This window comes from Chanos chanos, chromosome 2 (genome assembly GCF_902362185.1).
Source record: "Chanos chanos chromosome 2, fChaCha1.1, whole genome shotgun sequence".
In the NCBI taxonomy this organism is placed as follows: Eukaryota; Metazoa; Chordata; class Actinopteri; order Gonorynchiformes; family Chanidae; genus Chanos; species Chanos chanos.
In genome coordinates this window covers 12831200-12855508 of record NC_044496.1, presented here as the reverse complement: position 1 = coordinate 12855508, position 24309 = coordinate 12831200, and the positions used below count along the sequence as shown (strand labels likewise).

Sequence of the window (24309 nt, the reverse complement as noted above, 5' to 3'; positions counted from 1 at the left end):
GTTTTCTGTTTTACAAAGGTGTGGTCATTGCAGATTTGAACAGAGTCTAACAAGTGAATGGATTGTGTTTCAGAAAAATACTTTAAACCAGATGGTTAGTTACTTGGTCAACCACTTCACCTGGTCTACATGTAATTAAAAAAAAAATTAAATGGCTAGACATTGTCTAACAAATTAGTTATTATGCAAAGTTACTGTATATGTACCAAAGTGGTTGTCAGGACTTCTCTTGATCCACGTCAACCTGAATTTAATTATATGTCCTAGGCCAAATTTAGTACCCACAGACCTGCTTGACTCAATGGAAGATCAGCAACACAGTGGAGATCAAGGCAAATTGCAGAAGTTCATTCTAGTTTCTTGAAAAAGGACCGTAACTGACCCACGAGATTATATGCTGTGTGAAATTGTGTGCTTTCACTTAACTGTGCTCAAGAAATGACTCATTAGTCATAGTTGAAACGTTATATGTTAGGAGAAACGATTCTCGATAGGCAATACAATGTAACGAAGCAACATATATCGGACTACATATGTATTATTTGTAATTAGGGTAGTTTGTTATGCCGCACTCTTTCCATACCGTCATCTTCCTGTTTTTGAAACCCAGCTGGGTCCTGATCATATCGTTTCACTTGCTAAAATGATTCTAACACTGTGAAAAGAAGCTAAATGCAATTTTTCTGGTTTTACGTAATTAATCTCTCACTTTGTAAGAATGGACTGAAAAAGTGCATTTATCGCATGCACAGTGATGCATTTCTCCACCAGTACCTGCGCCGAAATTATGTGCTTGTATTAAAAAAAGATATATATGCAGGTTGTCTGAATCAAAATTAAAAAATCGATAGTGATAAAGTTATTCATTTCCTTTTTAGGGAAAAATATCCCTATTCATTTTCATAAATCCGTAAAGTGCCCGCCCATGTGAAACAAATGTACGCAACGATCTCTAACCTCGCCCGTACAGTAACTGCGGTAAGACTTGTTGTCAAGACGCTTTGTGGGAGGCTGAACTGGTTGCTAGGAAAGTCTCCCGGAAGTGAACGTTGTCGCTTAGGTTATATGGTGCGCTGTTGTCGTGTTTGCATGCGAAGGCTAGTCGTGTATCAATAGAAACATGGCTGCCCCTTCGCCGGAGAAGTCATATTGCAACAATAATACCTTCCAAAGCAGTAAGAATGGGAGCGAAGAGCCACCTCTGCAATCCAGAGAAATCATAAAACCTTCGATAAGTGAGCTTACCAAAGAAGTGCGGACCAATATACTCTGTACCGTTGAAGGATGTGGAAAGATTCTCCCGAACACTCCAGCTCTAAATATGCATCTCGTGAAGTCTCACAGAGTCAAGGTAGTTAAGCTACTTTCACGGTCCTTGCTATCTATTCAGGCAACGGCATGCAACTTACTTGAGCTTTAGCGGTACTCTCGACGTTGAGACAGCTTGGCAGCCAAACCCGCAGATAATATGTCATTGTAAAATTGGCAGATCATTTCTTGACCATTGGCGGTCACAGTTGTCATTAAACAACCTTTTGATGGCCTCCGCGACGTTCATACATTAGAAATGCAGGTGTATTTCTCGTCGTGGATTTAAAAAAAGGCAATCACCGTCTGGTCTCGTGAACGTTTAAGTCAGAGCTTCGTATGCAAAAAGATCAGCCTCAGAATTGTACCCGCATTGCGAACATGGGCAGTATTAGCTAACGATTTGACTGCTGTTCTTAGTGTAAATAAAATTCTAAGCAGCCTCTTTAAGTGTGATTTTTAGACTTACTCTTTTGTCTCTTTCTGTGTTCCAGTTTGCTGGAGTTTGACAAACCAGTTAGTAATGACCACATGAGTCCTCTGATTACCCGATAGTTACTTTGCATTACAGTATAGCCTAACGAACACTTGGTAATTGTTGTAAATTATGAAATATATTGTTATCTACCTATAGACATATTTAGTTTAAAATGAGGTGAAATTATAGAATTGTTCAAGATGTACAACAGTGCATCTCTGTGATGCCCTGTTTGAAATTCTGTGAGCCTGTCGCTAGTCCAGAACAAATGAAGGTTTTGGACCCTACGCCACATGAATCTGAAGTGGGCTGGCATTGTTTTACCATCATTTGAAAGTAACGCTAGTTCTCATTCAGTCACACCTATTACATATTCACACAGACAGTTTTTGTTTACAGTCAGGGGCCCAAACTTTTAAGTTGGATGAGAGCAAACTGCTTCTAAATTTAAAAAGGCAAAAAAGGTGGCAGACATGCCATGCCCAGCTATCTTCAAATCATTCAACACATTAGTCACTTAACAAAAAAATGTTGATTAAATCCTCCATGGTAGCCTCTGCTTGGGGGAGTGACGTAATTCAACCCAAGCCAGCAGTACACTTTAGCAATAACACTCTCTCAAGTTGCTGAGTGCTAATGCATTATTTATTGATGCAGATAAAGGGAGCCTGTGATTTCATGGCTTGCAAGGTGAAGTCTGTATTCTCTTGTCCAAGGCTTGTGCAACAGTCCTGCAGTAGTTCTGGGTTTCAGCTTGTGTTAAATGGTTGCAGAGCCTGAATTCAGTGTGTCCAAAACTGCTTCCTCTGTGATCGAACTCACCTTTCCTCTCTGACTTATGCTTCTCAACATGCCTGTTCTAAATTGCAAATAGAGCTGGGACTATGGGGGTGAATCACTCTTATCTACCGTGGGTGTATGGTGTAAAGACACTATAGTGCAATGCCATTCCTTTTCAACAAAGCCTTTAAAGAAACAAAACAATGTGTGTCTGCTCTGTCTACATTTTACTTTCAAAATATTTCTCATCCCATTTCCCATTTAAGAAAAAAAAAAAAAAAAAAAAAAACATCTCCCATCGCATTAAACTAGTAACCATGGTGAATTGTTTCCCAAGTGTACTCTCTTTCGTTTACTCTGCACTGTCACATAAGAATCTTCTTTGTTATTGAAATAATACATTTAACTGTCTGCTGCAGGACTTTACTATTTTTTCAGGACTGCCCATTGAGGAATCAAGTGCCCTAGATGCCCAATATGGGCTTTTGGAATAATTTTGCTAATTAGCTACATGTAGGCCTATCACAGTTGCGTAAAGTAGTTAAATAAAGCCTGCTTCATCTGCACTGCTCTGATGGGGGCTGGCATGAAAAGCACCAAGAGGAAAGTTTAAAATGTCTTTCTATGAACATTTTAAATTTGATTCCTTTCGGCTGAATCATTGTCACTAAGGAATTTCAAGTACACTGAACATTGGAAATAAAATTCTCGCTTTTAATCCCAATTTGGTCGTATCAATTTCCCTCATAATTCTATTCCACGTCACTTGCACAACTTCCTTGTTGGCAGGGGAGGGCATAAACTACCACATGTGTCCCTCTGGTACCTGCTGAGTTGCCGATCACCTCTTTTCTCCAGGCAGCAGAGGACTTTTTCAGGACACCACAGTACATGCACAGGTCCATGCTATGCTCCCCAGATCTGTCCCCCAGCAATTGGTCCCTGACCAACCAGTCAGAGTCATTCTTGCAGCAATGAGGAGATGATCCCCTGCTGGCTCCCCACCCACAAACACTGCCAACTGTGTCCGTGTGGACAGCCAGCTAAGCCGAGAGCACCGTTACTCATATAGGTAACCCCCGGGTGTCCATGGTGCTGGGCTGGCGTCTTTTCTGCTGAACCCCCCAAAGGCCCCGATAAATAGTTTTTACAAAATATTTTATGATTCCTATGTAATCAATGTGTCCATTCTGGTGTAATCTACTAGCTTCATGTTTCAAAAGTCAAATGATATTTTTTGTTGTAACAGAACTGATCATTCGTGAACATTCTGAGATTGAGGATGTCATAGCATGTGACTTACGATGGAAAAACCCTTATGTGTTAGAGAGGGAAGTATGTCCACCTGCACCAGAATATCTGTGAGAAGTGTGAGAAGTATGTCATAGACTACATAAAAAATATTTAAGTATACTGCATAGATGATAATTCACATTAGAGTAAACTTTGCTTTTGGGCAGTAACAGTGTTTTTTTTTTTTTTTTTTGTTTGTTGTTAGGGTTTTTTTAGTGGGATAAATAAGCCTACACTTTGCTCATAATATAACAAATTACTGCTCATCTTATTCATGCTGCACCCCAGTTCTCCATTATCTTCAGCACTGTGTTTGTTTACATAAAGGGTTATAGTGGGACATGATTTTTTTTTCTGTTGATCTATAAGTTACTTACTGGTGATTTTACATTCCGTCAACCTCTTTTTTTGGAACTTTTTTTAATGGTCGTGCACATTCAGTCACTTGATGTGTTAGTCTGCATTTACAAACATGAAAGTAATTAGCATAAATCTCTCCCGGTATGACGGTTAACCGGTTCTACCGCCCAAGCCAAAGAGCACATCATATTGCTTCCTGGCTGTCTCGAAATGTCACCAACCATTTTGAAAAAAACATCTGTGAAGTCCCTGACTTTGCAGAAGTGATTTTTATGTGGCTTTTGTAAGTGTTAGAGTGAGTGAAGTGTCCCTGCATTGTTGTATTGTTGTCTTTACCATTAACATATGGCTCCAATCATCTCAGGAAGGTCTTGTCAACCCTACCATCAGAAAAGATATGAAGGGGTCTCAGAAGCTCTACTGCTGTCCAATTGAGGGCTGCCCAAGAGGGCCAAACAGACCCTTCTCTCAGTTTTCTCTAGTCAAACAGGTAAACGTAAATGTTATCTACAGCAATGTCTGAGCAAATGTACCTTTATTTTGTATCTTAGCATGGTTCTGGTAAATGTATTCTGAGAATATCAATAACTATTCTTATCAATTGCATCTCCTTGTTTCTTAATGGTAATATATTCTTTTACTTTATACATTTGTGCATTAGCACTTCATGAAGATGCATGCGGAGAAGAAACACAAGTGCGCCAAGTGCAGTAATGGGTACAGCACAGAATGGGATTTGAGGAGGCACGCCGAGGATTGTGGGAGGACGTACAGCTGTACGTGTGGGTGCCCATACGCCAGCAGGGCAGCACTCCTGTCCCATACCTATAGAACAGGCCACGAAATTCCCAAAGAACACAGGTATTGCTGTTTTCAGGATAATAATAAAAACATTTTATCTAATTTAATGAGATGGCTGAAAAACCACCAGCTGCATTGGAAAGATACTTTATAAACAGAATCTAACAGTTGAACCATGAACTAATATATTGCACAACACAAAGTTCTCTCTTAAATTTGTTGAAATTTTAAACCTTTTTTGTTGTTGTTGTTGTTGTTTTAGGTATCCTCCTGTGAAGAAAAGAAAGATGGAGCAGCAAGGTTGTGCAACAAAAGTCAGATCTAATGAGAAGGTGTATGAAATGGCAGGTTCTGAAAAAGAGCTCTCAGAAGGCGCTATCCCGACTGAGGGCGCCTGCCAAATTCCCGACTCGCTGAGCCACAACCCCGGTCCCCCCAAGAACATTCAGAAGCTCCTCCTGCCCAAGCCCAAAGTTGCCCTGGTCAATGTCCCTGTAATGCAGCTTGCTCACCTACCTGTCCTGATCCCACCAGCTGACAGCAGTGCCTTGAGGTCTGTGGTCCTGGCTGTGGACGCCCAAGGGTCCCTAAGCACAGTACACCTCCTGCCTCAGTCTATGGGAGCAGTGGTGCCTTCTCTTAACACTAAGACAGTGAGACCAGGCTTGGATGCCATCAGCACTGGGGTGCAGGTGAACTTAGAAAGTCTGGTCTCTGTTCGGGAGCCTGTGAATGAACTGGGACAGAGGAGTAAAAGTGCTTCAGCAGATATTCAGACTGATATATCATACCTCAACAAGCCGCCTGTTGGGGGCGTGATAACATCCCCCATAGGTGAGGCCTCTGTCTCCTCATGGTCTCAGACTGATATTAGTGTGAGCGCTCAGGTTCAGCTTCCAGTCAGCGTCCAGACCCAGACATTTCCCTCACGGGCCAAAGCTACCACAGGGGCACAGACGGACACTCTCAGCCTGTTGTCTTTCCCACCCTTTAATGTCAGTAGGGAAACACAAACTAATTGTTGCGTTGGAGTCAGGGAAGATAGAGCTCAAATGGACCAAGCTATAATGTGTACAGATCTTTTTGATGCCGATTCGCTCAGTGTTTCCACCCAGACCCCCTTGACTAATGAGCCTTTCCAAACAAATAGTGTGGCTGACTCCTTAAGTGGTTCTGAGTCTGGGCACTATGACACCAAAACTACTGGGCCTATCTGCTTTGGGGCACAAACTGATGTGCTTCACCAAAACACAGTGGCAGACAACCAGACCCAGACTATGACTCTCCTCAATGACCTTGAGCACATCCTTTCCAACAGCATGGGCGGTACGGCCCTTGAGGGTGACCAGACACTGTCAGATTCAGCAGAAAGTTGCAGTACAGGTTTAGTACCTGTGCAAGAGCAGCACACAGGGATTGACTTTGACTTTGAGGAATTTCTGAATGCAACACATATCCAGACACAGACAGAAGAAAGTGCTTTGGGGGGACTTAATACAGAGACACCCTTGGAGCAACTTGACATTGAGACACAAACTGACTTCCTACTTCTTGATAATTTGAGAGGTAGTCACCATAGTGATGTGGGTACGAGGATACAGTCTAACGACCTCGAGTTGGAAATGTTTGACACCCAGACCCAAACAGACCTGAATTTCTTACTGGACCCAAGTGGGCACATGCCCCTTGGTCGCATTCTGAGAGAGTCCAGCTTCAATATGAGTACAGAGTCTTCGGACACAGAGACCCAGACTGATGGCCAACCCGCTCCTCTATCCCTGCCTTGTACAAATGACGGTCAAGTGAGACTCAGCAGCACAGAGACTCAAACTGTCACAAGTTCTTTTGACAGCCTAAGCCATCTCTTTCTGACAAGCAATGAGACGCAGACGGTCATGGACGATTTCCTCTCGGCAGACTTGGCCTGGAATGTGGAGTCCCATTTCAGCTCAGTGGAGACTCAAACTTGTGAGGAGCTGTTCTCACTTCTTCAACACACTGAGAGACCCAACAGCTGAGGACTCTTCTGCTATTGTGGCTCCCCTGTGGCTATTGTGATGTACATCAGAGAAGAGCAGTTTTGGGTGTCCAACTCATGAAGGGAGACTGTGTGGTAATGTTCAGAGGTCTCTCAATAACACTCCTCATCTTCATGAAGAGCTATTTTTCTCAGCAGCCTTTGTGAAAATTGAACTTGTGTGTAAATGGTAATACAGTCTACAATTTGAAGGTCATTCCATAAGGGATAATGTGTATCCATTAAAATATCCCCAGGTAGACTATAGCGGCACTTTATATCACAGTCAGTATTTGACTGCTTTTTTGTTCACATTTCATATTATTTGCACAGCAACATAGATCTCTAATGTATGTTATTCTTAATTAAGATGTTATCGCAGTATGACAGCTGTCCCTATCAGCGAGAGAGTCTTGATGCTATTTGAGGTTGGTACTCTTTCGGTGCTACAAGATGGTGGTAATTTTTTTTTTTCCCTTTTTTTTTCTTTTCTTGTCTTTCTCCAGTCTGACACAAGTCTGAAATAGATAGATGTGATGTACATCCATTACCTGTGAGTAAAACGTCTTATAAAATAGACAGTTTTCATTTAGTCTCCATGCCTCTTAAATATTGTCTTTAGCCTTGATTAGATTATTTGGCTTGCTTTAAATGTATAGCAAAAGTTTGTGTCTAGTGTTGTACAAGTTTGTATCTAAAGATATGGCTTAATATATGGCCTGAATTCAGCTGAGCTGTTGTCACTGTGAGTAAAGTGTGCTCTTGGTTCACTACAAAATTCATGCACACATTTCTTGCTGACTGTTACAGAAAATAATGTTTTTGTGTCAAACCCCTGTGTAAAGCTACCTGACATTTAAATCTACCGTTACTTACATATGCGGTGCATGTTTCAGAAATAATTTCCTCTTTGACTCTTTTTTTTTTTTTTTTCCTTTTATCAGAAATGGTATCTTTTTTGATTCACCTGTGGTAATCCACTTACAAACTACGATTTACATTGGGTACTGTGATTGATAAACATAACATACAAATCACCATTGTTTACAGTAAAACAAGACCTTTAACATTTCACTGAAGAGCATGAATGTGTATTTCTGTCATTTTAAATTTGAATAATTTACCATGTGAAGATTTTTGTTGGTGCCTTATTTAAAGTATTAAGTAATTTGTGTTCACATTTTCTTTTGATTATGTAAAAGAGAAAGAACACCACGCTGCTTTATAAAGGTGTGTCTTGCCTCTTTTCTTGAAAGGTTGTGAAAAGACAACGTCATGTGAACCTTTAAGCTTGTTCATTATTCTCTGCTTTTGTTGCATGAAACATGAATGGCATTCATGTCTTCAAATTATTGAGTATGTCTCAAACTATATAAATGCTATGCAGTATTTTGGCCAAGACGTGTCAGTAATTTACATAATGACACCATATGAGGGGTTAACTACAAACTGCGGAATGTAAGTGACACTGTGTCCATTTACTGTAGGAATTTTCAGTGGTGTAACCAAAACTGTTAGTCAAGAAATTGTGCCATTCATGTTCCTATGGAGAAAACCCAGCGTAACAATAGGCTACATTCATTAGAAGACATCACTACTTCCAAATTTATGTATGATTCTTGTATTAGCTAATGATGCTAGTGCTGACAAAAAAAATGTTCTCGAGGGGGAAAAAAAAAAGGTAGATTACTTGAAGGTGTTAACTTATGAGCTTTGGTTTCTCAGTAGAACATGCATGCGGTCATATTTGTGCCAAGGAAAAGTCCTTTGAAATGCATTTCTGTTTTTTGGCTTGTGTCTTAACATGTCTTATTTAAGTTGCTCCATGTATATTGTTCAGGACTTGTATACCAACGTAAACTTGGCATTTCTCTGTTGTCTAGGCTATGCAGCAGATGTTTAAAATAAAGAAATGAAATGGAAGATCTTGAGGTGTGTGTTTTCGAATGAAGAAATTTAGAACATGCATGCCTTAATGCCACCAAGGTGCTCTAAATGTGGCAAATAGTTGACTTAATCTGGTGGTATGACGTATCTGCACTTCTATACATATCGTGTGAATAGTTTCAAGATTAAAACAAAGGTTTCCTGAAATTCAACTGATTAAAAAAGGAAAAGGTAACATTTCCTGCCTCTAAAACTGAGACAGAAGAAGAAGTCTCTAATTTTTCTGTTTCTGTATTTCTCTGAATGTATGGAATTTGGACTGCTTTAGTTACACGGCAATCAAATCTTATTTGGTTGGTATTTAATCTGATTAAATTGAAAAGCTTGTTTATTTATTTATTTTAAAATCAGGGTTATTTAAAAGCACGTCAAGAAATACTGCAAAACAATCACTTATAGTTACACATTTGTTTACTTACAATGAAATTAATGTATCATAGCATAGTGTACATAATGAAAGTTTGGTTTATTAACAGAACAGAAGTAACCACAGTATATTAATAAAACATGGTTACTTTTAATGTCATTTGAAAAAAAAATAGTTTTACATTAATATGCATCAAAACAGATGTTGTTTCTGAAACACTGAAACTGAAGGAAATAAACAAAAACATTTCCCAACTCCATCGCTCTCACATTAAACCGCTGTCATAAACCATGAAATGCAGGTAGGTCTGTGATGCTGGCTTGAATACTGTTGTGACAATCGCTAAATTTGTAATTATTATGTGCAGAGATACACTTAGTATATAATAATTACCACCATGAATGTTTCCTAAACACAAAGGCAGTAGAGTAACACAACAGCCTAAGACCCTTAACATTGTTTTTGTAATGAGGAGTTTTAGTTGCTGGGTAACTGGGAAAGCACTCATGAACAGTAGTAGGCACAATGATAAAAGCATTTATGTGAACCACTGAAAAGCAACACTGCTGTAAATATATCCCACATCTAAACATATCAGTACGTTTCACCCTTTTATCTCAGTTAATGCATTTCACATAGATTTTAGTGGGTATAAGATAGCTGTGTCTTAGAGGTAGCACATACAATGCCAAAAGCAGTCAGAAACCTTCACTTGATACACTTTATTCTTAGCTGATATGAACCATATAGTCAGAATGCCCTTCATTTCTTTAACAAGAGTTTTTTTTTTTGTCCTGTGGTTTGAATATAAAACTTACTTTACCCTTCAAGTTACCCACAAAACTGCCTTGTTAGTCATTTTATATCAAGTAGCATAAACATAAAAACACAAAAAAAAGTTTTGGGAAAAAGATTTGAAAGCCATTTTTCTCTCTCTCTCTCTCCTTTTGTGTATATATATATATATATATATATATATATATATATATATATATATATATATATATATATAAGATATAGAAAGATAAAGCTTTATTCATATTTGGATATTTAACATCTTTAAAGAATAGGCTACTATTTAAATATTGATTAATGAATTTTAAGAAGTTTTTTCCTATCACGTTGGCTACAGATGTTTATATGCCGACAATTTTTTTTTTTTTCTGAGGGCAAAAAATTCCTTATATGTTCATAAAACTTATCATCTTATGCAGGATAAAACCACATGGACAAACACTAACTTTTTTCTATATTTAATTCAAGCATCTGGCTGTGAGTATTATTCAGTCCACATGAAACGTTTGTTAGAAGGAACACTTTACTTTTCTTCAATCAGCTGATAAACTGAGGTGCACACTGTGAGCGGTACATTCACAGCACACGTTGGCTGGACACTGGAATGGCAACCCTGGTGCCAAAAAGCACAGGGAGCTGTGGCTTGGCCTGTCTCACGTTCTTGGACTTGAGACTGAAGGGGAACCGGTAGCTGCTGGGGTTTGCTTTGGTACAGGTGTCCTGTCTGAGGTGTCGCCCCAGGGGGCACATGGCCTGGGGGAGAGTATCTGTGACACTGCTGAAGGGTACCTCGCACTGTTTGGGGAGGGCCATGCTGAAAGCTGACAACAGATGCTGGCTGCGCTGGGATTTCAAGAAGCTGGAGGTAAGAGAACCTTGGTCAGCTGAGCAAACATGCGGCACAGCTTCTGCCCTTGACGCCTCTTCTCGATCCAGACAACCAGCCCTTTCAACCATGTCAGGCCCAGCAGAACCAGCTAATGCAACCTCATCGGTTTCTCTGCTCGCATCACCTCTTCTTAAAGGCGTGGGACTCCTCTGACCTCTGGGGAGTGATGCTTTGACAGGTGGCAAGACTGAAAAGCTACTGATCATAAGCAACACTTTTCCAGCACCCCTGTCTTTCAACAGAGGAAACTGATCAGTATGGTGGTTTGAGCCTGATGCAGTTTTACTTTTTAAAAACAGTTCACTCCCAGGTAGCAGTTTGTTTCTAAACATGCTCTGTTTAGTGTTTCTCTGAGGCACACTGAAAGCTATGGGAAACTCTGTTTCAGCACATACATTCCTGGGAGCTTCCTCTGCCGTATCATCACAGGATTCAGGAGAATTTTGAGTGCAGTCAGATCCAGAGAGGTCAGAAATTTTTAAGTCAACACATAGAAGGCAGTGGTAATCTGAGTCCTCAGGTTTAATCTTCTTTCCTTTGCTTTGTGTTTGAAACAAGCAGGCAAGAGGGGGAGACTGGGCCCAACCCTGGATCTGTCAACACAAACAAAAAAAACTAACATAAAACGACTTGTGCGTCAAAATCAGTATTATCATAGATATATTTTTCATAAGATATGTAGCCTTAATATCAGCCTACTTACAGCCTCTTCCCAGTCTGTCTGAGGTTGAAACTCATATATATCATGTTCCTGAAAGGTGCTCCCTTCGCTGATATCCAAAAGTGCCAAAACATGTACCCTGTCGAGCGACTGGCAAAACTGCCAATCACATCCGGTGTCCAGCAGCATCTGACTTGTTTCATCACCATCTACATGATCTGATTCGCACCCTATTAAATTATTCATTCCGTGTTATGTCTTCAAAGTGAAATCTATGAGACAAAAATAATAGGTAATAACCTAACTGGACTGACTGGCTTTTGTGCAGTATTTTCAAAGGATGCAAAACATATCGTTTGACACATTTTTTGGGCCAAACATTATTATAACTTAAATAAAGTTAACTTCATCTGGGTCTCGATGTCCTCTACTTTACCCACTAAATTTGCCCACTAGACAAGATGCGGATTGTTTGTCGAATTCTCTAGACTTTGTCACGTGCAACCTAAAACACTATTGCGCTGAACCATTAACTTGATATAGCAGTTTTTGAAATAAGAGTACTAGCCTAACACGATTCCTGAGAGCAATCTCACATTCGAGTGATGAACTGGGAACTTTTTACGCCGGTAACTAGTGTAAACTTAATAAAAGGTAACTAAAACTTACCAATAAATTTGCATTCTATTCGTAAACGTCCATGCTCATTTAAGCTTGAAGTTTGTACTGATCATTAAAACCGTCTTGGATCGGCGGCACATCCAAAATTTGTTACGCTGTTTGGCTATTCGATTCGCAGCAATAAGTGTTTGAGGGTTAACACCGTCGCCATAGCAATGAGAGGGAAAGACTCTTGCGCGCAAGAATGTGACGTAGTGGAAAAACGACAGAGGGCGTGAGAGCGGTAAATGGAGAACTGTTTATTATACAAGATGTGAGAGTGGCTCATTTTGTATTTTTACATCTTTGTAAACTGTTATGTACAATAGCCACTCGCAGCAAACCATGATACACCATACACAGAACATTAGGGTGAAAATCCGTATATAACACATGTTACCAGTCTGTTGCATTTAGACAGTGACGATGAACTCGGGATACTCATTTTGAAATTGAATGATTTTTTAAAATAACGCCAGGATTAGTCTATGACCAAACTGAGCTTAAATTCTCATTAGTTTCGATGAGAGGGGCTACCAGTGTTGGGCTGTAAGCCATGGGGGACCAGTAGTACAGCACGTTCTGTTCCACACAACTCATGAATATCACTTCGTAGGCTACGTAAATCGACAAGCACACGGCTTTTCTCTCTACAGAAATTCCTGGTTGGATCTATATGTGAGGAGAAATCTCGTTTAATCAACTAAGAACAAGGAATTGTCTTTCAGTGCATCATTACTTTTGACTCAGCATTAGTTTTAGAACATTACTATATAGCATATTTAATGTGGAAAAGGGGGTGTGTCTGTTCGTGATCGGTCTTTTTGTGCGTCTGTCGTGGATCATCACTTGCTACTGCAATGGCCAGACGAATTTTAGTTCAAAAACCCGCAGTGTCATAGACGACCACTGCCTCCATCATGTGCTGAAGTCACTGGAACACCTGACCGGTCTCTCCTTTCAAATACTCCGACAGCCACAGTTCCGACTCCACAGTATCTTTATGGAAACCGAAGGTGTACGCACTGTCGTGGTCATGCTGCCTCCCAAAAACTGCATCCCGAGAAACTACAGCTGCATAGCTGGGCTCTTCGGGAGCTTGGCGACGACAAATCAAAAGGCAGAAGAGGGCGAAGAAACAATGAATGGGGACTGCGAACCCCCGGAAAACCATGTAGTGGACGAGAGACCAAGAGGCAGAGAAGCCTTTCTGAAGCCACCGCAGAGTCCCACTCTGCGCCGGAGATGCAAATCTTTGCCTACTCCGGTCGAAAGAGCCAAATTAGAAATTGCACGCAGCCGGAGCCCATCGAGTCAAAAGAAAGTACGATTTGCCGATTCCCTGGGTCTGGAGCTAATTTCTATTAAGCACTTTGACGACACAGACATGCCAGAGGTACCCCAACGCATAATAGACAAATTCAAGAAAGGCAGAGCTCTCCACTTTAACAACTTCGACAAACTGACAGCCGCACCGTCCCAGTCTATATTTATGGAAATGCTTTTCACCAACCCCGGGGCATTACCCAATTTTCTTGAGAAGGTGAAAGAAGTAAAGGTTTTATTAGAGTGTGTCGAGACCGATGAATTCAGTCTTTCGGGCATTGTGCGTGTTTTGAACCTCGCTTTCGAGAAAAATGTCTTCTTGAGGTATACTCTTAATAACTGGATCACATTTATGGATATTCTGGCATCATACGTTCCCCATTCAACTGATGGGTTCACAGACAAATTCTCCTTTAAAATCATCACCCCGACGTTCCTTGAGAGTGGAGGCACCTTACAGTTTGCTATTAAATACTGTGTTGGTGGGGAAGAATTCTGGGACAACAATAACGGGAATAATTACAAAGTGAGGCGCCACAGGTTTAAAATCTCACCACCACGCGAATGGGAGAATGGTTGGATTCACTTTATTTAGCATGCGCGCATAGGCGCTCACCGCTGCTTTTTGTCGTGTAGTTTAATTTCTGGACTGCCGCTCACCTTTGAAGAATAGCGTGCGTCGTGTAATTGATTCCAACGCCGTGGAGCTGTGGACTTTGTCGCTCTTGGTGTTAGACCGAGGAGCTATGATTTCTCTCTACAAAATCAATATACGTCACTGAAGACTTATGTCAAGCTACATGTAGAAAAGATTCATATGCGATGGAAAGTTCCAAAAGTAGAGCATTTACAGTCGTGTTATAACATAATTTGTCTAGCCTTAGTTTTGCTTGTAGAATGCAGTTGTCCGTTTACGTAATCGAGGGCACGTGCCAAGGAAAACGTGCCCCGAGTATGCCCTTTCAAGTGTCTTCGTGGCTGTTTCCACGTAAAATTCACGATTGCTTACTGTCGCTGCTCGCAGTTTATTTTCTAAATACTTATTTTCCTTTAAAATTTACGAGTTTTAAATTGTGCTGATGTAGGGGTGAAAGGAATGGCGTAACTTGCCACCTTGTTGCGAGGCGAAAGCATGTTGCGACACATTGCCTTGCCCTTGACGTGCCAGTCCCTGTTGGCATCTTTCCTTTAACGTACCCTCATGATGTGGTTTCCTCCTGTCAATACTTACAGTCACAGTATGTTCTTTTATGGCAGATATGATGAACTGATCAGTGGGTGTGCAGTTGAACAACGTCTTACACAGGACAACCGATGCAAGGGCTCTGAGTGTTTGTACTGGACAAGGACAAGAAATATTCAAAAATCTTACAGATTGTGACTGGATCTGTTGTGTACCCTAAATTCGGATATGCCTTCTGCATGTAACTTACTGGGTTCAGAAATTTAAAGAGAGATTGATGCATGCTTTTAGAACTTAGGACAGAGGGAGAAACTGACCCTAAATCATGAAGTTCATTTTTAACCCTCTAGCCAACATAACTACATACTTATTAGGTGCATCAGCTGATTTGGTTTTGTCAGTTGTCCAAACATGTATGGCTATATGAAGACAGCTTTATGCATTTTCCGAAGCTAAACAGAATTTTTTGTGTGTGTTTTAATCTCCCGACTTTCCAAATGTTTCTTGGTATGTTAACTGTGGAGTCATATATGGTCAGTGGAAGTTGTACTACATGTTTCCTGGCAGTTAGAATGACTCTGCTTATAATGGTAACAATAAAAAGATAATTTTTAGTTACTGTGGTTTACCAGTACATTTGACATAATATCCACAAGGTTATGACAGCTGTGTAAGAAGGTAACATAATTATGAATCACAGAGAGAGATTCTGGGTAAAATCTCAAGGTTCCTGGTTGCAGCTATTTCTAAAACAAATCTTTACCTCAAATCAAAAACATTTACAGTGTGAGAGACTCACGTTCTTCCGATAAATCCAGGTTTACTAAACATTTATTCAGGTTTCAACTTAACAAAGCTAGGGTTTATTTTTATTAAAAAAAAGAAAACAAACCAGTACAACTGTGCAGTGTATCGTTGAAGAATGTTACATATTCAAACTCATATTGAAAACTCATCCGATACTCTTGACACAAGCAACCAGTGTCATGTTTAGCTGGTCCTCACTCGCAGTTTCTCACCTTTCACATAACATTAGTAGAATTTGTAAATAAATGTTAGATAGTACAATCATGTCTCTGGTGTATGAACTATGGCAGCATGAAATCACAAATGTGTACAGCTGTGCACTGCTTAAAAAATATTACAGACAGTTAAGAGAGTAATCATACTGATGGTGTCCTCTTAAAGAGGAGAAGGTTTTTTAAAAAAAACAAAAAAAAAACAATGTACAGATGGATGCAATCAGGAATTATAAGATTGTTTGTGTGGGAGCAGTAACTGTGAATTTTTTGGAGAGCTCTTTCTTAATATGGTTTTGTTTTGGCTGAGCACAAAATCCAGAGCCATGGTCTGATATGGTCTGATCCGTGTATTTCGTTAGCAATCTAAAATTAGAGCTAAGATGAGCTTGTTGCTTGTTGGTCATAATATAAACATAGAGGCCCTGAAGAATGTTTAAGGGGGTCTTTGTAACATTTCCCATGCAGAAACTGGCTGAGGTTGTAGAAACTGATTTAAAGACCTCAATGCAGAGGTCCTGATTGTCACAGAAGACAAATATGGTGATTTTATTTTTATACCTGTGTTTAACTAGAGTGTACTATCTCATTAACTGTCAGCTGTGGTAATATCTTGTTGATTGTAGCCTGCTCTCATAGATGAGAGGTGGAAATTGAATTGTCAGGTGTGTTTCTCTTCCCTTTTGGACATGTGAGCCTGGGTGGAAAGAGACATCACATCTTGTTGCTTTGGGAGCATGTTGTGGTAGTGATTATAAGTTTGATTTATAATTTATCCCATTGTTCCCCGTCATAGGTGAACTGGGAATTGCATTAGTCTTAAGTTGTGAAAAATGTGTTATTATTGATTTTTTGTTTTCCTAACAATGTGTGTTTTCTAATTAATATTGCATTCATTGGATTTGATCCACATCATATATTCTGAATCTGTAAAATATGGATGTTGATAGCATTCCAAACTGCTGCTATTTGATTTGGCTTTGAAAAACAAAGAAAATTCCCTGACCAATGCTGATAAACAATTTCTTCTATATGTATCCCCCAATATTATTAATATATGACTATCATCATTCTCATTCCACAATTTTTATTTTCAGACTCTAGGAAGTGATGAAAACTGAAGTGGCAGTAATCATTTGTGAAAGTCTTGGAATGTACAGTATTGAGGATAGCATAAGAACTGGGTTAGGTTGCTCTGTAGGTTCCCCAAAACGGAAGATGTGCCTGGCAGTGTTTTGGGGTTTTAATCCTGGCAAGAGATTAGATTGCTTCAAGACAATGTGATGTAATTTGGTTAATGAAATGAAAGCACTGGCATTTAGACAAATCTTTTACATAAATGAAGCTGTTCTGTCGGTGACCAACCCTGCAGAACGGCTGGATCTTAGGTGAAGGCCAGGTCCAATATGAATGTGAACAAATGAACATGAGCTGTTTGGAAGTGTCTTTAAAGTTATCTGTGGAAAATTTAAAAGTGTGCTTTAATGAAGGTCAATGGATTATGTTGCCCTTGATCAGACTGTCTTTGGTGCTTTAGTATCTTCAAGACATAGCCTAGTGTAGCATCACTGTGCATTTATTTGCACTTGCTTGAGAGAATGACAAATGATTGTAATACCAAAATGTTTTTGAGATTGGACTCTAGCCCAAGGCACACCCTCATATATTGAGCTGGTGGCTGTAACTGAGAGTGATTAATGCTGGCACAACTGTCTCACCTGCTACTGTGTTTGTGTTCATTAACTGACATCTTTTGCATTTCCTGTGGTGGTTCCTCACCTATTTGCCTCTTTAGCACTGTGTGGTCTTTTATACATGAGTTTTAAGAAGACAATTAATCTAAAGGTTTGTTCATTTGTTGATCACTGAGGTCATTACTAAATAGCTTACAAACGATTAACTGGCATCCAAGATACTGCTGGATATTTAATTATAGTTTATGATTGTGTATATTAGTAACTTGAACAAGCACTCCTTATGTATTAAGTATATGTACTATTAATGATTCTTATTTCAATATGTTTATAAAAGCCCATAAATTGTTTGAAGATCATTTGAAAAGGACTAATTTACAATATCAAAGGTAATTTTATCGCTTGTTTTCAGTAAAAGTTTTGAGTAGGGTCGTTAATTTATTTTTTTGTTTGAATCTATGCAAACCTTTAAGCTTAATTTCCTCTGTGTTGATGTGCCATGCATTTGTGGTTTTATTTATACTGACTGGTTAACATTGTCCATCTGCTGTATGCATGCACAGCAACAAAAAAGTAAAAAAAAATCCTTGTTTATTTTTATGGTGAATTTGTATTGTAGCATATATTTTATTAAACCACGGTATTAAAGGCATGTCATTGTCTGTGTCCAGACTTTATACTTATTCAATACGTTTTTGATCATACACCAATTGATCATCATCTTTCATAGGCTGGGTAATATGTGAGAACAGAGCAACTGTATTTCTGACAGTGCTTACTGAACATGACAGGTGAAAACTTTTTACTGACAGTTAAGTCATGTGGATCAGTCAGAACTACTACCTAGATATCACTGCCATTTCATATGTACAAATGAACAATTTTATTTTTCTCACTCCTGAAACTGAATAGAGAGAAAATCATGAAAGAGGTTTAAGCCTCATTACGTTATGTCTGCATGTGATTCACTGCGGCTCCAGTCTGCTTCTCCTCAGCGCCTCACGTCAGCAGTGATGAAAGACACGTCCTTGAATTGATTTGTTCTGTTTGCAAGGTCCTCTAGAGGGCAGAGGCAAGATTGTCTCTCAGCAAAGGTTTTCTGAGGCTAATTACTGTTGATCAGTCTCTCTTTTTTTTTGCTTTTGTACTAAAACAAAACTGAAGAAATACAAGGAATACAAGTACAAAAGGGCTTGTTCTTATTCTGAGTATACAACATAGAACAGTACATTAGATAATAGAAAATGTATGGATCAGAACTGGGACAAATAATTATTCAATGTATTTGACAGTGTCCTCTCCCGGTTCTTTTCATTGTGCTGTTGTCATGTGACCAAGCTACTTTAATTCACAGGGTAAATGGTACCTCTGATGAAGAGTCTATAAGACATTCACATGATGTCTGTTTGGTATTGCTTCAACACTCACATTTCTCATTATATTTCCATATGTTAAGAGACATATACTCATATACTTCCCCTTTTTTCTGATCTATGTAATATACCAAAATCGAATGCTTCTCGTAACATTACATCATAATGCAATCACCTGGCATGTAACACATAATCTGTGGAAGGTATGGGTAAGGAACATGAGATTCTGATGTATACCAGTATGAGTATCAGTAGCAGGAATCATCTAGGAGTCTTCCTTAAGACTGCACATAGGCTCTGTCAGCTAAACTTAGCTACACAGGCCTGGCTTTAACCATGGTGGCCATATTTTTAACAGGACTTGTCGTGCAGTTCAGCTGGGAACCTCAGAGCATTAGTTTCTTTTTCCACTCCCTATCCTTCTTTTGAGATTTATTAACCTCTCTCATATTCCCATGTTCCTTATAATACATTTGGCACGGCAGTGAACAGGGATTTTTTTGAATCTCTATGTACTAATAGCAGCTGAGTACAATAAATGTTCCCAGTGCTAAACTGGGTGATTTGTTCCTTTTTGACTTATGGTATTTGTAAACAGTATCAATCAGAACACATACACAAAGCAACATTATTTAGAGTAAAACCATGGATTTTGGACTGATTCATTATACGTGAAGACTTGGTCACTGTTTGGAGAAGTTTTCTTAAGCAATGTCACTGTTTTTTTAAATTGTAACTACTTTCAATCACAAGTAATGTGATAATTTTAAACTTCTGAGCGTGGCTGAAATTCAATCATTAAGAAAGCACGTGTAGTACTGATTTTCTATTTTTATTAAATATTTTTCCACTCACTCTCACTCACTCACTCACTCACTCACTCATTTTCAAAGCCGCTTATCCTAACATTTTTCCAAGTTATTCTTAAACTATTTGTGCTGAATATCCCTCTTAACGTATTTTCCGAGAAGACCATAAAGTCAGCAATGCTCTCTTTGCAAAATCTGCAATGATTCAGCCATCCTGGATACACCCCAGTACTAACAGATGCAATTAATCCAATTAATGACACCACCTATGCATACTTGGTTTGAACCATGAAGTTAGCAGCGAGTTTATAGAACCGCACCCCATGAGAGGGCTTAAAACAAGACTGCTCCATTGGTGCTGCCCATATGTGTCTTTTTCTCCACTGTTCAAGTCTGCAGTGTTCTCAGAGGGCTCACGTAAATCAACATGCTGAACAGAGCCAGACCCTCAATCAGCAAAATGGCCAATGCAGTGTCCTACTGAGTCAGCTTACAGAGGGCATCGTGTTAATTGCAGTGTTGGATGTTTGATAACATCCTCCCCCAGAGCCATCAAGTAAGCTATCACATTCCCCACTTCTCCCTATGTTACACTTTCATTATTCTTTCATCAGTATCTCATATATATAAAGGGTTTGATATAATAAAATCTTAATTATGGCTGTAGGCAGCCTGAACAGGTCTGTATTGTCAGTATTGTCTGGAGGTATAGTATTTTTAACAGGGTGTCTCAGGTGTCCTGTGCACATTGGTAACCCCAATCACAAAATAACCTACATTCAGTAGAGTGGAGAATAGCTGAACAGAACAGACAGTGCCATGAGAGGCTGGGCAGTAGAGCTGTGGAGCTGAAGATTCTGGAAAATTCAATGTATAATTTACAATTACTGACTGCTTTACTTATCCCTCCCTCTCCTCACAAGCATAAAAGAGGATTACTGATAAACATTTAAGATGTGGCTAGCAATGAGAAGGTCAGTAGCAGCATTTACTTTAAAGGTAGCGTTTTCGTGTGTGTGTGTGTGTGTGTGTGTGTGTGTGTGTGTGCGTGCGTGTGTGTGAACATTGATGTGGCATTGTTAATGAGGCTCATGTATGTCAGATGCGGTCTGCTGTGTAACAAGCTTACATAACCTCAGTGACTGTCTGATGGCCTTCATGTTTAAAGCGCAGTCACAGTTACACTCAGGCAAAACCAAAGACTGCTCAGTTCCCACTCATTGAAGGCCACTATGTAAATATTTCATGAGATAACATATGTTTTAGTGACCTCAGCTATAGAATGGAATGAGGAGGAAGAAAGGCTTGCAAGACATCAGTGCAAATATTTATATGTATCATGGCCCAATCTCTTAAATTATGAATCCTCATGGTTGTGATTCTATCTCATATAATTTGAAATATTTTTTTCAGTCATTTCTCCTTATATGGAAAATCTCCTATGCATGGTCTGCTTTCAGTCCACACTAGAGAAACCCTTGAGGACCTAGCTTTCTGCTGTATCATACCGGTCACAAAATAAGATGTTGATATGTTTAGTGCTTTCTTTTGCATCCCTTTAGCCACATTAAGATTTTCCCATTTATCACACTGTAGTTTAGCTCACTAATGTTAGCACTCATGTCATACAGCTTGTTTCAAGTCATGCAATTACCAAGCATCGTGTCCTACAGAGTGACGCATCAGTGAGCTCCGTGTCATACTCTGTAACTGTCATATGGACCATGATGATCAGTCATGCATGCTGCTCGGTCCACCAATGAATCATGATTCATGTAGTGCACAAGGACAACTGTCTGGGAAACATGTACAACATGTGTGGTTGTATATGACCTCTACTCTCTGTCTCTCTGCATTTCTCTCTCTCTCTCTCTCTCTCTCTCTCTCTCTCTCTCTCTCTTCTCTCCTGCACTCTCTTCTCTGTCTCACACATTCCTCTCTGTCTCAGCTGCTGCTCCCCAGCCCTTGGGATATGTTGTCCCCCTCCTCTCTGGGTGTGTGCTCCTGTCTCCCTCGCTCAAACACACAAATGGCTATGAGACGTGACTGCAGTCAAACTGGATCACCTTCCCTTCCTCTCCCGTTTTATTTCTTTTGGCTCCTCTCTCCTCCTCTCTTCCCCCTGGTTTCTTCCCCACCACCCATTCCTTTATTTATCCTCTCTCATGCAACGGTGTCACGACAGTGGTTTGTGTAACAGCTCATAATTCATTCATAGCCAGACATTACCTCTGAATACGTGCTTGCTTCAGTAAATTGAATTGGATGAAAGTAAAAGCCATGCAGCGATGATTAGAAAAAGGCTTTTGCAATGTGAGTGCTCAGTTTCTGCCAAAAGACTGACTTCTTGTTGTGAGAGCGGTGTACAATTAAATTAAATACATCTTTGCCGAACAGATGTATTTTTAAGATATATGAAGAACAGAGAGAGTGATGTGCGTGATCATGATGCTTCCCCTTAGGTAGCACGCAGTGCCATTACCTGCACCGTTAAATGCAGCACCAATAATCTATCTATGGACAGGCAACAGCCCAGCCTTTTTCTAGGCTTTCTCTCCTTGGAGGGGTGGCAGACCAAAAGGGTTTAAGCACGTATCCCTTTTATGTTGCACTCTGATGTTATGTAACATTACACGTTTATCATGCATGCTCAGACGCACACACACGTGCACACACACGCACACTCACACACAGACACACACACACACAGCAAGTGGCAGCAAGCACACGTGTGACTGGCTTCCCGCAGTGCCATCTCAAAGCTTTTAGAGATATTCCATATTTAACATCTACCTTCCGAAGTAGTTCTCGTATCCCTGTTTTCAGCTGTGTGGTAAGCTTGATCTCAGGGTCCACATACCAAAGCGTGTTCTGCCATCTCATATTTATCTGCCTCATTTGGTAGAAAGGAAATTCTTGCCTAATGACCAGACTCAACTGACTGTAAATTTAGTTTTTGTTGGTGTTCTGTAGTGCACAGGAAGTGGCTTGAGGGTTCCTGATATCACACAGAAGGTGAAGAAGTTCAATTTCCCTTCATGGAAAACTGACTTTTTTTAATTTGACTGCTGAATTAACGCTCAGTGCCCTTAAAATAAAACAAAAAATATGACGTTTAACATGCCCAGAGAAAAAACTTGCTTACTTGCAAATACTGAGACTTAAAAAAAAAAAATGTATATATATATATATATATATATTTTCAGCTTTCTGCTATAGTCTCTGTATGACCTCTTCACCTTCTATCACCCAGTAAAAAATTCTACAGTATTCTTTAATATTTGTCTTTCTCAGCTATCTTGAGGCACTGCAATAACCTTTCCAATAAGGCTGTGTACATTTTCAGCTCACAGTCTATCACACACCCTGGCAACCCAGAGCAACACTGCACCACTGCCATAAATAATGGACATGGAGTGACTCTTTCCCCTTCTTCATTCTTCCAAACAAAGGGATTCATCAGCTGACTCCATGCAAGAGATACATCTCCTAAACCTTTTCTCTGAAGCATCAGAACACCCATTTAGATATTAGCATGCATAAGTACTGCACCACTCAAGTTTTTCTGTCTTCTGTCTTCATTTGAAGCCACACTCTTCAACCTTTTAAAATTAAATGTCAGTATCTCAGCTTTCACTCTGTCTTTCACATGTATCTGCCCAAGAACACGATTGTACTGAGCACTGAATTGTCTGTAACTTCCAGCTTGTGTTACTGGAAATGTAGGTTAGTTGTTAATATAGAAATATTAGGAGGACTTCATTTGTCCTTGAGACTTTTTGTTAATAAGACTTTTTGTTTGTTTTACTTCATCAGCAGTGTCACATGACACGGACACATGACATGGATTCTGTCTCTGTCCCTCGTCTCTCAGTCACCCAAGGTTTCCTCCGTCATTCAGAGATCTCAGCGGAGATCCATTACAGGTCACCTCTTGGCATCCCTTCCCTCCCTCCCTCCCCTCCTCACTCTCGCCCTCTAGTGTTGAGCAGACAGCAGGACCGGGCGTGGGCATGACACAGCAAAACGTGATTGCTGTCACAACGCATTTTCATCTGTTTTTTCCCCTTTCTGGCATGCGGAAGAGTCCACTATGTTTCTCTCTCATGAGTGCATGTGAATCAGAGGGAGAGAGAAAGAGAATGAGAGAGAGAGTAGAGTGGTTTATGGGATCACTCAACAGCAGGGGAGTGCATGTGTAGCAAGATGTCTGTAGTGCCTTAGGCTCTCTTACACACTAATGTGCATGACTGCATCTGCATGGATTCATAATAAAATAATAATGATCTCATTCAGCGGTATCACAGTGAAAGGTCCACGCATAGGCTGTTTTGGACACGCCGCATCACTCACGTAGCTCAGCCTTCTTGACGTCAGACAAAGTCTGGTCACGTTTTGCTCAGGCACCCTTTTTTGTTCTTGTTGTTTCTTGACTGATTCTTGTACTGCAAAGGACATTGCTTGTGCCCTTGTAACAGGTTTGAATGTCCACAGTGCAGCATTGTTCATTATTTTATTGTTGTCACAATCTGTGCAAATCACGCTTATC

General features: G+C 39.9%; 3 protein-coding genes across 3 annotated transcripts; 2 read left to right on the top strand and 1 right to left on the bottom strand.

The window, feature by feature from the left end:
* The first annotated feature begins 4880 nt into the window (after positions 1-4880).
* Positions 4881-7038, top strand: atmin (ATM interactor). The gene is made up of 2 exons (XM_030766866.1): positions 4881-5080; positions 5283-7038. Exons 1-2 carry the CDS (start codon positions 4887-4889, stop codon positions 7036-7038), a joined length of 1950 nt encoding a protein of 649 aa, XP_030622726.1. The 5' UTR covers positions 4881-4886.
* Positions 7039-10722: 3684 nt separating this feature from the next.
* Positions 10723-11942, bottom strand: c2h16orf46 (chromosome 2 C16orf46 homolog). The gene is made up of 2 exons (XM_030794213.1): positions 11739-11942; positions 10723-11628 (listed from the first exon to the last, which is right to left on the bottom strand). Exons 1-2 carry the CDS (start codon positions 11940-11942, stop codon positions 10723-10725), a joined length of 1110 nt encoding a protein of 369 aa, XP_030650073.1.
* A 1417-nt stretch (positions 11943-13359) lies between these two features.
* On the top strand, positions 13360-14277 carry LOC115830163 (protein phosphatase 1 regulatory subunit 3E). Its single transcript, XM_030794212.1, has one exon. The coding sequence runs from the start codon at positions 13360-13362 to the stop codon at positions 14275-14277; it is 918 nt and encodes a 305-aa protein (XP_030650072.1).
* The last annotated feature ends 10032 nt before the right edge of the window (positions 14278-24309 follow it).

Excerpts from the sequence above, each read along its gene's own strand:
- atmin (XM_030766866.1), top strand. The coding sequence starts at position 4,887 with ATGAAGATGCATGCGGAGAAGAAACACAAGTGCGCCAAGTGCAGTAAT. Across the intron at positions 5,081-5,282 it reads GAAATTCCCAAAGAACACAG|GTATCCTCCTGTGAAGAAAA; the intron begins GTATTGCTGTTT and ends TTGTTGTTTTAG.
- c2h16orf46 (XM_030794213.1), bottom strand. The coding sequence starts at position 11,942 with ATGAATAATTTAATAGGGTGCGAATCAGATCATGTAGATGGTGATGAA. Across the intron at positions 11,629-11,738 it reads AGACAGACTGGGAAGAGGCT|ATCCAGGGTTGGGCCCAGTC; the intron begins GTAAGTAGGCTG and ends TTGTGTTGACAG.
- LOC115830163 (XM_030794212.1), top strand. The coding sequence starts at position 13,360 with ATGGAAACCGAAGGTGTACGCACTGTCGTGGTCATGCTGCCTCCCAAA.